The sequence below is a fragment of the Aquila chrysaetos genome, chromosome 13 (assembly GCF_900496995.4).
Source record: "Aquila chrysaetos chrysaetos chromosome 13, bAquChr1.4, whole genome shotgun sequence".
NCBI classification, from domain to species: Eukaryota; Metazoa; Chordata; class Aves; order Accipitriformes; family Accipitridae; genus Aquila; species Aquila chrysaetos.
In genome coordinates this window covers 4,568,128-4,580,785 of record NC_044016.1, presented here as the reverse complement: position 1 = coordinate 4,580,785, position 12,658 = coordinate 4,568,128, and the positions used below count along the sequence as shown (strand labels likewise).

The 12,658-nt window shown below is 41.3% G+C and overlaps 1 protein-coding gene across 1 annotated transcript in view; it reads left to right on the top strand.

The window, feature by feature from the left end:
* Positions 1–12,658, top strand: part of ALK (ALK receptor tyrosine kinase) — a 320,524-nt gene that overhangs the window by 228,899 nt on the left and 78,967 nt on the right. Inside the window, exon 6 of the mRNA XM_030035063.2 lies at positions 10,614–10,745. Within this exon, the coding sequence (XP_029890923.1) occupies positions 10,614–10,745 (132 nt within the window). The remainder of the gene's footprint in view (positions 1–10,613; positions 10,746–12,658) is intronic.

Sequence of the window (12,658 nt, the reverse complement as noted above, 5' to 3'; positions counted from 1 at the left end):
CACCTGGGCACACTGCTGGCTCATATTCAGCTGGCTGTCAACCAGCACGCCCAGGTCTTTCTCTGCCAGGCAGCTTTCCAGCCACTCTTCCCCAGGCCTGTAGCGCTGCATGGGGTTCCGTGACCGAAGTGCAGGACCCGGCACTTGGCCTTGTTGAACTTCATATGATTGGCCTCAGTCCATCGATCCAGCCTGTCCAGATCCCTCTGTAGAGCCTCCCTACCCTTGAGCAGATCGACCCTGCCTCCCAACTTGGTGTCGTCTGCAAACTTGCTGAGGGTGCACTCAATCCCCTCATCCAAATCATCGATAAAGATATTAAACAGAACGGGGCCCAACACCGAGCCCTGGGGAACACCACTTGTGACCCGCCGCCAACTGGATTTCACCCCATTCACCACAACCCTCTGGGCTCGTCCATCCAGCCAGTTTTTCACCCAGCAAAGAGTACACTTGTCCAAGCCAGGAGATGCCAGCTTCTCAAGGAGTATGCCATGAGAGACAGTGTCAAAGGCCTTGCTGAAGTCAAGGAAGATAACATCCACAGCCTTTCCCTCATCCACTAGGCGGGTCACCCGGTCATAGAAGGAGATCAGGTTGGTCAAGCAGTGGGGCTAGCAGCCCCTGTTTCATATTCTCTTTTTATTACTTGTTTTTTACCCAAATGTCTATGTTTGCTAGGTCTTGATGAAGAAGAGCGGTAAACTCTGTGTCCTCCTACTTCTCTATCTTGTTTAATGAATCATTTTGCAGTTATAAAGGATTTAGTTATAAAGGATTTGTCTGCCAGGAAGAGGAACATGTGCATTGTATAAATAGATTTATCTAGAGTCAACAAGGTGTTACGCTTTGCTGAAACCTATCCAGCTGGGAGGAGCATTTTACATAATAACAGCAGTAGTGCATTTGTGAGAATTTAATACTATTGCTGATGATAGTTAAGAGATTAATTAATAGCCAGCTGAATCAGTTAGCAAAATGGGGGTAAGAGGGATTGGAAGAACCTTGAAGGGGAGCTTGCTCTCAACAGAAAGCCTGTTGACAAAGTGGATATAAAGGAATATTTTGGGTTGGCATACGTTTTATGGTGCCAAATTTGAAGATGAGAACTGTAAAAGACTGTCAGTTCTGAGTAATTGTGTAAAATCTTCTGAGAGTTTGATTGCACAGTCTACTCACTGAAGGGTAAAGATCTTAGAGAAAATCTAGAGTCACAGAGAGATGTTCTGTCTCCTTGATCTGTCTTTACACATAGCAACTGTTTTATTAAATTCCTATCACAGTATTAAAAATTAAAAAATTAAAAATAATTAAAAGCTTTTTTAATATTATTTAACATTTTTCTAGCTATTCTACTGTGGCTAGCAACCCACAGGCATCTCATCCTCAGGGCATGGTAATTATGAGTAATGATATTGGTCAAATCTTACAATTCTCTTTGCACATCAGTATGTGTTTGGGAAAGAGATCTTGCATAGAAAGCATTAACCAAAGTGTCTTTTAGCATGTCACAAGACAGCAGAGAGACTGCCTGAAACCTGGCTGGTCGTCTTGGAATTGTAATGTCATTCCTTCTTATGTCTTTTCCTAATATCTTCAGTACGTACCTTGGCTTACACAGAGCTAATCACTGTGTTCTTTGCTGACATCTGTTTTTTTCTGTAAGCATTCCCAATTTGTAAGTCTTCTGCATGCTCAAGAGTTAGCAGAGATCCTCCGGCAGAGACATGGACTCCAGGAAGGAGTCATTCTCCAGGCTTGTTTTGATGTTGAGGACTGTTGACCTTCAGCAGCTTTGCTTCTGGGATAATGTCATTCAAGTGTAGCAAGGCCTTGAAGCACAGCCTGATACACAAGAGCAAAGAACTGCTACTTCTCCATCCCTTCAGAGCACTGAGATGTAGGCAGTTTTCAGTGCATTCAGCTGGAAGAGTCACCAGTGAGTCATAGCATCCACCAACATACTGATGTTCAGGGATGTGTGGAGGTAGGGTAAAACTGCAGTGTTTCCTTTTGCTTCCCTGAACTGAAAGCTGGATAGCCTCTATCCACATTAAGTCCCTTCCAGTGGCAAACCTGTTATGTGTCACCAATACTATTGGTCTCCCTTGCGGCAAGTGCTCACGTGCAATTTCATTTTGTTTATGCTTTGAGTTTTTGAGGTATTGTTCATTGCTTGGTTTTTGAACAGATTGAAAATTAGCTCCTTGATGACAATTTGTTGCACTTACACACCTGCAGAGTTTCGCGGAGGCTGGCACAGTGGAGAGGGGCACGATATGCAACTTTCTTCTCAGCAGGCTTCTGTTTCTACCTGGAACAACTATTGCTCTTCCACTCTGGGGCCACTGCTTTGCACAGTAAAGCGTTTGGCTGTGATGTGAGGGTGCATCACTGCACCCTACTCAAAGGGACCACATACGCGTGCTCGTGATTGTGCTGATTTGTGATATTCCGCCCATCTACCCCAGCAACTGATCTGCAGTAAGGTCATAAACCTTAATTTAATACTGCTGACAGCTAAAGAAGAGATACTGCTTTAAACAGGTATAGAAGCAGAATTGCATTTTAGAAATGAAAAATATGATTCCTATCTAAAATGATGTTTGAATGCAATTAAGTGTCATACCTCTATTTGTGTTTTTCATGACAAGGCATACAAATATACCTTTGTTGACTGGTTTGACAGTGCTAAAAGTGCATGACTGAGCGATTACTGAGGATTACTGCAAGATTCAGAGAGAGGTTATATCTGACCCGCGTGGAATCAGCTTTCAGTGAGCCAAGCAATCTTTTCCAGTCTCTCCTTTCTGTGGCTTTTTTATTGGATCTGCGCAACTTCAGTCTAACTGGTAGAGGTTGGAACAGGCGTCAGAGAGTTAGTCTGGTTGGGCAATTTACAGTCTCATTTAAGTAATTAAAATTGGTTGATGTGTACCTCAGTTTCCTCATCTTTAAAATGTTATTGATGGTTTGGGGTTTTTTTTGTTGTGGTGTTCTTAAGAACCAAGAATTTTAAAAAATCCACTGTGTATATGTCGGACAGTACGGTGGCAGTGTTGGTTGTGCTTGGAACTGGAGAACCTGAATAGGCAAAGATAAAACTTACTTTAATAACTGAAAGTGGATTTGAACCAAGCCTTCTAAGAAGCAAAATGTGGAAAATTACATGTATTTTCTATCTAATCAGCTCTTATAGTTTACCCAAGAGGCATGCATGAAGTTTGGAAGCACTATTTTCATATCCTTTCTCCAGTAGCCTTGTTTTATTTCATATTCAGTTCCACACCTGATGTTGAGAGTGGACCCATGTTAAATCTGCTCCTGTTGTCTATAAATAAGCTTAGGGATCTTAACCACCTCATGATTTTGTCAGTGTCCGCTGCATGTGGCAAGTGGCATTCATCTTCCAGGGAGCTAGCAATCAGTCTGGCCAGTGTTTCCCCTGGGTGAGGTTGCTGGCTGATAAGAGCTGGTCTCCAAGCCTATTCAGACCCAGAGAGGTCCGATGGGAATGGCAGAGCTAATAATAGAAGTTAGACCTTTTTTATTTTCCCTCTCCAAGATTTGTATTTTGAAAAATTCACAGAAAATCACAGAAAAGGTGTTTTGGTCTCTTTTTAAGCAGTTGCTTACTGTTACAAATGTAGTTATCACTGCTTTTAGACGAGGTATGAAAAATTGGGGGTGGGGTGTGTTTTGTTTTGTTGGTTTTTTTAATCTCACAAAGATGCAAAGGTACCTGAGAGAAAAGGGAATCAAATAGCAAATGTAGTCTGATATTGAAACAGGGGCAACAAAAAGCAACCAAAGGAAATGAGGTTTGGGATTTTAACAAAATTAGTCTATCCCACTGCATTGTTCTAAGTCAGGATGTTCATATTTAGGGATGAAAACCTTAAAGATCTGCTGTGTGAGATGAAATAAAAAAAAAAAGGTCCAATGACTGTGCATACACAGTGTTTCATAGGTATTTGGTAATAAGTATTTTCCATCTCTTTTGGCCCTTTTCAATTTTGTAGATACCCCAGAATACCTAGGTACCACTGCATGCTGGAAAAATCACACTTCCTTTGTAAAATTCACTGCTGCTCTTTACTTGCTTACTAATAATTTTTGGATGTGCTGTTGGAGCTGCGTATTCATTGGTAAGCAAATCACAGGAAAAAATACATGTTACCATGTACCCTAACAAAACCAAAAAAGCAGCTAGATTTTGTGCAAGATTAATAGGGAAACACATTATCATGTCATTTATTGTGCTCAGCAATTATTTGTTGTCTCAGGAGCTATGAAGATAAATACTAGATCCTCAGTCAACTTCCCTAACTGAAAAATGAGAAAGTGTGAAATATAGCTAACTTTCTTATTCCACATTCTTTTTTCATTATAGTTTTAAGGAAGCTAGTTGTTGCTGTGAATTCAGGAGAGCTACATCACACCAACATTAACATTGGGAAGTCATTCAATCAAAAGGTAGGAAAAGTAGCTAGACCTGGTCAAAAGCATTTCGAAGAGAACGCAGAGGGCCTGGCTGATCTAAATGCTGTATAGCTCTGCAGAAAGTTCATGCTACTGAAACATGGCAGTGAACAAGTGCCAGCTCCTCAGGTGTGCTATGAAGCTTTCTCTGGTGTTAGCAATCATACCGGCATTAGGCAAGGCTGAAGGAGCAGATGTTTTAGAATTTGTTTACTAAGCATAACATTCCTACTTTGAAACAGCAGCAGCAGCAGAGAGGGAGAGCACGTTAGAACTGAGCTGGCTGAATTATTGACATGAGTGAGTTCCAAACCAGTAAGTTTCCACTTGAATTTCCTGTCCAACATGTTATCTTTGTCTGAATTCATGTGTTTTCAGATTTCTTGGGTTTATGACAATATTTAGTTACGTGTTGAAACCTCTTAAGTCAGTATTTCCAACCCAGATTTGTTTTGAAACTTTTGCTCTGTGAGAAATTTGAGCATTTTTATTTTGTGGTTAGATACATTTTGAAATGTTGACATTTTCTGTGAAATGAAAATTCTGTTTCTATGTGGCTCTAATGAGCAAGATTTCTCGCCTTGAGTAGCTCACTGTGGGAATGCTGTGCCCTTAGCATGCAGGGCAAGGGGTGCTCCCTCAGTGGGAATTTATTTACTATCCTCTATCCTGCCTTCATCAAATGAATGGCCCAGTTCATTTTATGCTGTAAATTATTCAAACTGCACTGTGAAAACAGAGCAAATAATTTCCTTACAGGTTTTTTTCATGGCTCTGTTATCATAACATCTTAGTTCCTTACAAATGTTAATGAAATGAACATCACAGAGCTCTTGTGATGAGTTTATTCCCATTTTATGTATAGGAAGTGAAATAAGAAGATTAAAGCAAATTTATGTAACTGGAAAAATGGGCAAGCTTTCAGGCATATACAAACATGGGCTGCTTTTTCTGCCTGTATCAGGCAGTCTAATAAAAAGAGATCACCGCCTCCTACAAATGTGGCTTCACTTGCATCCTTAGGCAGTGACAGCAACAGTAACGGTGCTGTTGCAAAGATTAAAGTCAGAAATTATGAAGTGTTGACTAATTTTGGCTGCCTGGTGTGAGAAACCAGGAGTCTAATCTTTTTTCAAAGCATTTTTTGAGGACATCATGTTTTCCAAGTATCTCTCTCACTGGTGTCATTTGCAGCTGCGACCGCTTGGCTTCTCTGCAGATCTGAGTACAGGTGTCCTGGGGTGAGTGCCTGGAAAATGAGGGCAGCGTAGCTTGCTGTGAAAGTTTTGATTTATGTGATCTGCCCTGTATCACGTTGGGGTTTAATGGCCGTTTGCCAAGGATGGCTTCAGGTGCCTTAAACATGAACTTGTCTTTCTCTTCTTTCACTTTCCTACCTCCTTTATTTCATACCTTCCAACTTCTGTAATGGTGAAAGCAGGGGTATTAATGACTCGTATCAACAGAAAATTTACTTTATCCTGGAATATGGCTATCCTCAGCACCAAGTGAGCCATCAGCCTTCAAATGTCTGCACAGTTGTAAGGCTGGAGGGTTGGAGGATGAAGAGTGAGGAAATGACGTGCCCATCAGAAATGGCGAGTCAAAGAAAGGTCAATAATCAGAAACTCCCCAGAATTCTCACTATCCTTTTATAGCTAGATAGCAGCTTTCCTTTGTTTCACACAACCTTTAAATCCCCCCAAGTACTCTCTTTTTAAATATCTCTGAGTCAAGGCCTTGAACTCAAACCAAAGGAGGAGCAGATAAAATTGAGAAGTTAATGACAAATACTTGTGACAGATAAGCATTGTCAGTGAGGTTGCACAATCCCTGATTTTTAGCGGCATTTAGTGGAGGAACATTAGACTGCAGCACTACCTCATCAGAAATTTTTTTTAAGAGTTGTAGTTAATTGGAAGGAAAGTTTCCCTTTTTTGAGAGGTAGCACATATGGTGAAATAAGCATGGTGGATTTCCCTGGGTAGGTATTTCTCACTACGTACATGCAATTAAAAATTGAAGTTTCCCACCTTGTGTGCATACAGGGTCTTGCCCCAAGAACCATTGGAGTCAATTCAGCTGCATCCAACCAGGCTTCTCAGGGATAGCCCAGAGAGCAGCTGCTTGTTGGTAAAATGTTCACGAGGGTGCACATTCATCCCAGGTCTTTGCAATTTCTGTTCACCTTTTTCTGCAGAGTACAAATTACAGGGTTTTTAAACAACCACCAAGTACTGTCCTATTAAGCTCTCTTTTTTTTAATGTGTGCTGAGTGGGAGGGCTTTACCTGACTCTGTTGGTCCCAAAAGCTTTCGGTAGCATTAAAAATTATGGCCTGAGAAATTGAATGTAACACGTGAAGTTATAATTATGTTAAGCTTGATTAATCCTGCATGTTAATTAGCAGCGTAGCCAGTTTGCAAGATAAGGGATATCTTTGTGAATGCCTGTAAGAATTTTCAGTCTTGCGTCCCACCTGGCGAAGTGTGGTGGCAGTAAGTTGAAGATTCCCATTTTGCAGTGATCAGACGTCACAGTCTTTCTGGCCACGTTCCTCAGAGACAGATTTGCCAGAGCTTGCCAGTGCATTTTGATTTCTGTGCTGGTTAAGGGAGGGGGAAGGAGAGAAGAGACAACCCAAGTCAGAGAAAATTTGCTGAGGAGTGAAACACATCCCCTTTGGTCCCACAGTCTGAGCAGTAAGTTGCTTACCCTGCGTTAGGCTAAGCCACATGATTTTCCCCTTTCCATCCTGCTGTATAGAAACTAAGTCCAAAAACATGGGCTGTCATTTGAGTCTGGGATCTGGTACTGGACTTGAACACTGCCAAGGCTGGACTGTGTTCAGAAGCAGGACCTGTGAGGTACAAAGTCAGCACTTGTTCCCCAAGGAGTTGTTTGTTTCTCCTTTCAATTTAGAGTCTGAAATGCCATTTGTTTAATGTTGCTGTTTAAATAATGATTTATAAGACTCCAAGCCAGCCGTGGTACAGCTTAATGACTGCTATAATTTATGGATGCCACTGGCTACATAAACACTGCTGTAAATATAAAGGATGTCTCCCACAAATTTTACTTTGATACTTATTGATACCATCCATTTTCCTTTCCTTACACATCTTCTGTGTGTGAGTTGCAGCCACTTCACTCGCCAATCCAGGTCACTCTGGCTCACCTTGCCAGGAGTGATAGGGGCTGGGAAATGAAAAGATCAAATGTCTATTTTTGTTACAAAATATTTTAATTAAAAATTAAGTTTCCTTGAGCTTGGATGCAAACATCTGCATCAAGTGACCCATTAAAACGGTCATTTGTGTTTGGGCTTTTTTTGGTTATCTATTTGTTTTACTAGTTAATCATCTCCTTTATCCAATTCATTTTGCCATTGTGCACACAGTAAGCAAGCAAACAGGAGACAGGAATAAATCATGCACTGTCACAGAACCCAGCCATTCCCCAGGCTGCAGCTTTGCTATTTGTGTTCTCTAACCTATACAAGGAGCATGTATATATGTGTCTAATGCAAATCTGAGCTAATTCAAGCCCTGTCTTTGCAGAGATGAATGAGCATGCAAATCCGCTGCTTTGTTTTGGAGGGTAAGCTTCTGGAATTGCTTCATGTCTAGTTGCAACTGACGTCTTTTAAATACTACAGTCAGTTGACTTCAGGAGATTTGTGCTCCTGGGCTGCAACAAAGACACCTGGGAAGACAGTAGGTGCTCTTGAATGCCTTGGTTCCATATAATTGGTGTTAATGCAGTCATGTGCTTGGAAAACTGAGTGCCTTTACAAAGTTCCAGTGGATTGAGTAAACAGAACAACTCCATTGCCTACAATAACCCTTCCTCTGAATCTCTGCATAGTGTATCCCAGCGGCTGCTGGGATAAAACATGGACATTGCTGAAAGGACTGCAGGTAGTCTGAGTGGGACGTGAGAGTTGGTAGTAAACGTGGGGTTCAAAACTGTCTGTGGGGTAATCCAGAGAGACAAAAGTACTTCTGAATTTGAGTAGGACTTGAAGAATTTTTAAGAGTGTCATGATGTTACTAACATCATGGAAGTGCTCTGGGCCATGTCTCTTAACTTTTCTTTAGGTGGTACTTCCAGCAACACGGTGCCATACAGGTTCATTGAAGACCCCTGGGAAAAGGGATCACCTACTGAGTTACCAGAGTCGCTGCTTACAGCTTTCTAGCATCCATTTGCATACTGACCTGAACCCACTGTGTCTGGCTTGTGACATGCAAAGAGCTTTACATCTGACATAGGGAAGGCTCTCAGTGGTGTCTCTAAAGAGTGCATTTTTGCAAGGAGCATGGCAAAGCCAAGGAAGATGCGTTCTCATTGCCTTAAACCCTTACCAAGGGGCCTGCAGAAATTGTCAGCAACCAGCTCTGAGTTACTTGGTCTATTCTTTCTGCAAAGCTCTCCTCTCTAGTCAGCCTTGACCCTAACTGAAGTACAAGGGCACTGTGCAGCCTGTATGCGGCAAGCCAGAATTGCTCTAAGGCAGTCAAAAAAATCGAGCTGACAATAACACAGAGCACTCTTTTCAGGAGCTGGGGTCCTTTATTAAAAAGGTTTGGCATGTATTCCCCCCCACTCCTGAATTGATTTGCACCATAAAATAAGCTTGAAGAGAAATAGTGGTTGTTTTCCTACATGCTTCATTAATTTTTAGTTTTGGCAGGCAATATAAATAAAGTATCAAGTGCACATCTAATTGAATCACCAGTGATTCCCGACTCCCTGTAGTACCAGAGAACATGATATAGCTGCACTGTGTAGCAAGCACAGGTGAGTTAGGAAAACAATGGTTCACTCTGCCCAGAGACTTTGGTTTAATCTTGAGCATTTATCCATTTAATGTGAGGTAGGGCAGGAGTTGTTGCTGTGGGGAATTCACAGCACAGACCTCTTCGTACTTCCAGGCTTGCCTTCTGGGAGTAGTGAACTGGAAACACATCTCTGCAGAGAGTCAGGAAGGTTTCAGCAAATTGCATCTACACCCAGATTTTTGTGGAGGGGGCTCTTGCACTTCTCAAGCTTGGCCTCCTCCATATATACTGACTGTAGGATGTTACTGAACTAATTCCTGCCTCCTCCAGGTGGCTGATCTAGAGCATGTGTCTCTTAGGAAAAGTCCTTTTTTTTTTTTTTTTTTTTTTTTTTTTTTTTTTTTTCCCTAAGTATCTCACTTGGCTACAATCAAAGACCTCCGGGTAAGAGAATTCCTACAGTAAGGAAAATTATACCCATCAGGCTAGATGATCTCTGACTTCTCAGCTGTCAAGGGAATCAAGCGCCTCCAGAAAAGGATGGTGCTAAGGGACTACTCAAGATCATTTCTGAATGGATGATACTGGCCTCTGATTGTAATGTTCAGTGACCTCATTTCATAAGAGTTGGCTCCTTTCCACATTGCTAGCTGCCTTTTGCCGCTTAGCATAGGTAAAATGAATTAGTGATTTTTGTATCTTGGTAGATGTATTCTGCTGTGGGCTCTCTGACTCATGGGCTCTCTGACTCAAGCAGAGGGTAGTGCAGGATGCAGGAGCAGGAGTGGTTGTAGAAGAGAAAGAAAACTACAAGTACAGATCAGAGTCTTTTCTCTCTTGCAGAGAGAATATGACAACGTGATATATCCAAGTCATAGGTAATACATGTCAACAGGAGGGTATGATGAAAACTCGTGTTCTTTCCAAACCATGCAGCCATGTTATTCCCGAGCTAGACGGAGAGGATGTCAGTCTTCAGGACTGTCAGTCTAGCAGTAACTTCACATACAATTAAAAATCTATTATGCATATTGTGTTGTTCTTGAGAAGTACCACAGAACAGGCTGCAGGATTTCAACCCTCTTTTCAAGGGTCAAAGATGCCTTCCAAGTTAAAACACCAGAAATACCTGGGGAACTGAAATTCTCTGTTAGGTAGACCATTAGATATTTGACAAGATTAAACAGGTCAAACAAAATAAAATAATTACTTTATCAAGTAAGTATTGGATTAAGGGGATTTCACAAGGTGTTCTCCCATTCAGTGTTATCCAGGATCCTACGACCTGTTGGTTGAGAGGAAGGCAGTTCAATAATCTGAAGTGGTTTTTGTTTTCTTTTTCTCTAGGATCTGGTTCTGGCTCAAAAATGGCTCTGGAGGGTTCCTTCAGCTGCTGGAATGGAACAGCGATCAGGCTGGGGCAGACATGTGACTTCATCAGGGACTGCGCTGAGGGAGAAGATGAGGGAGATATATGCAGTGAGTAAATCCAAACCCCCAGGCTGCATCCTCCTTTTCCAAAAGCATTGATTGTTTTGAATTTTAATGCCTGAGACTTTAGCACAATAGACTAATTCAGTACTATCAAAAGACCAGTATCCTCTATAACACATGCAGTTTCTCTAGATGTCTGCCTGGAGCAGAGCATTTGATATGTTCCTGTACTCGTTTGCATTAGTTCTGCAGCAGGTTCTTAAGACGCTCTTAGTGCTTCATCTCTTCCAAAGTCCTGATCAAAAATGCAAAGGAAGTATAGCCTGAATAGCTAGATGCCTTACAGAATTATGAAATGTATAGTTTGTTAGAGCTTTTAATCAAAATGTAGCACAGCATGTGGCAGAAGGGAGAGAAAGGAGAAAACTTCTAAGATGAAAAATTAGTAGAGCTAGTAGCTTGTCTTTGACTAACTCCTGTGTCTTTGTAATTCCTTTTGTTTTCTCTCCTCTCTTGAGCAGTCAGTAGTCTAGTAAAATACAGCAGAATATAGGTAGCAGCCTAAGTTTTCAGAAAACTTGCTGTGTCTGAATGCTTTTTAATTGTGCTGCATAACCTAGATACTTTAGGACCTTCCTTTAACCATTTTGAAGATGCCCTATCTCTTTTTCTATATCTCTACATGTTCTATCTCCAGCATCTTCCCCTTTGCCAGTCCACAGATAGTTAGAAGTGGTAGATTGTCAGATGTATGGTTATCCACAGGGCAAATGTATCAAGATAAATAATCATTGAGAGTTCATCATTTACCAATTTAAAGTGTATGCATCACAGCTGATCTAGCCTATGAACTTTTGTCGACAGAGCTGCATTGATTTGGTATGCAAAAAATGTGTTCCCTGACCAAAATACCAGTCCCAGCAAAAGCCTTTGGAATAGAAGAGGCACTTAGTTTAGCTTTCATATGTGACAGCTAGAGCAGGGGAGAATCTGGGTAAGGTAATTTAACAAGCTGTGTCGATGTAGGTGATGTCTAGACGAACAGACCTGTGTTGCTTCTAGCATAAACTTAACATGAGTGACACACAACTTATAGCAAATTCCAGTTCTTTGCTGCTAACAAAGAAATAAAGCAACATTTTATTGGTGTGCAGAACAGTGGTTTGACCTGGGATTATCTAGTAAACTAGTTAAAAGCTTGAAATTATATGCTTCTCCATCGTGTTAGACATTGTTACAATATGAAATTATATTCCTTAATGACACACACTCAGTGAACATTAAATTTACTTTCATAGGAACAGTGTCATCACTGTGGACTTGCAGCTCCTTAGAACCAATAATGCTTCATATTAGAAGTATTGAAACCTTTTTGCATAAGAGCTTTAAAACAGAGCTCTAAGGCCTCATAATGGTATTTCTATTGTGTACTACACTTTAATTAAAAAAACTAATTTTTTTTTAAATTCTGATAATCAGTAGGTTGAATGCATTTTCATTTCATTGGAAGCAGAGAAACATATTATTTACCATCAACTATATTTCCAGATACGCTGTTGTGTCTGTATAAATGGCTCTGCTTTGTGAGGGTAATCCTGTCTATACCAGTGGGAAGAGCAGAGCTCCCAAGGTGGAGTTGCACCAATTGTGGATGCAAACTACATACCACCACAGGATGGGGCAGGCCTAGAGGAACATGCTTACCTATTATTTTCAAACATTGGATGCACCCTTGGCTGTTGTCTTGTAGCAGGAGGCTGGCTCTGCTTCTGCCCCTGGCTGCCACCCTGTATCCCATGGTGAGCCTGTTGGTAAAGTGACCAATCCCTCTGTCACGTACATTATCCGGAGAGGTTGGTTTGGTTGCCTTTTTCCCCTCCATGCAGCATTCATCTGTAGCTATTTGCATAAAGCAGTATAGCAGTTACAGTTGTGTCAGCAAAGAATGTACTGAGAAT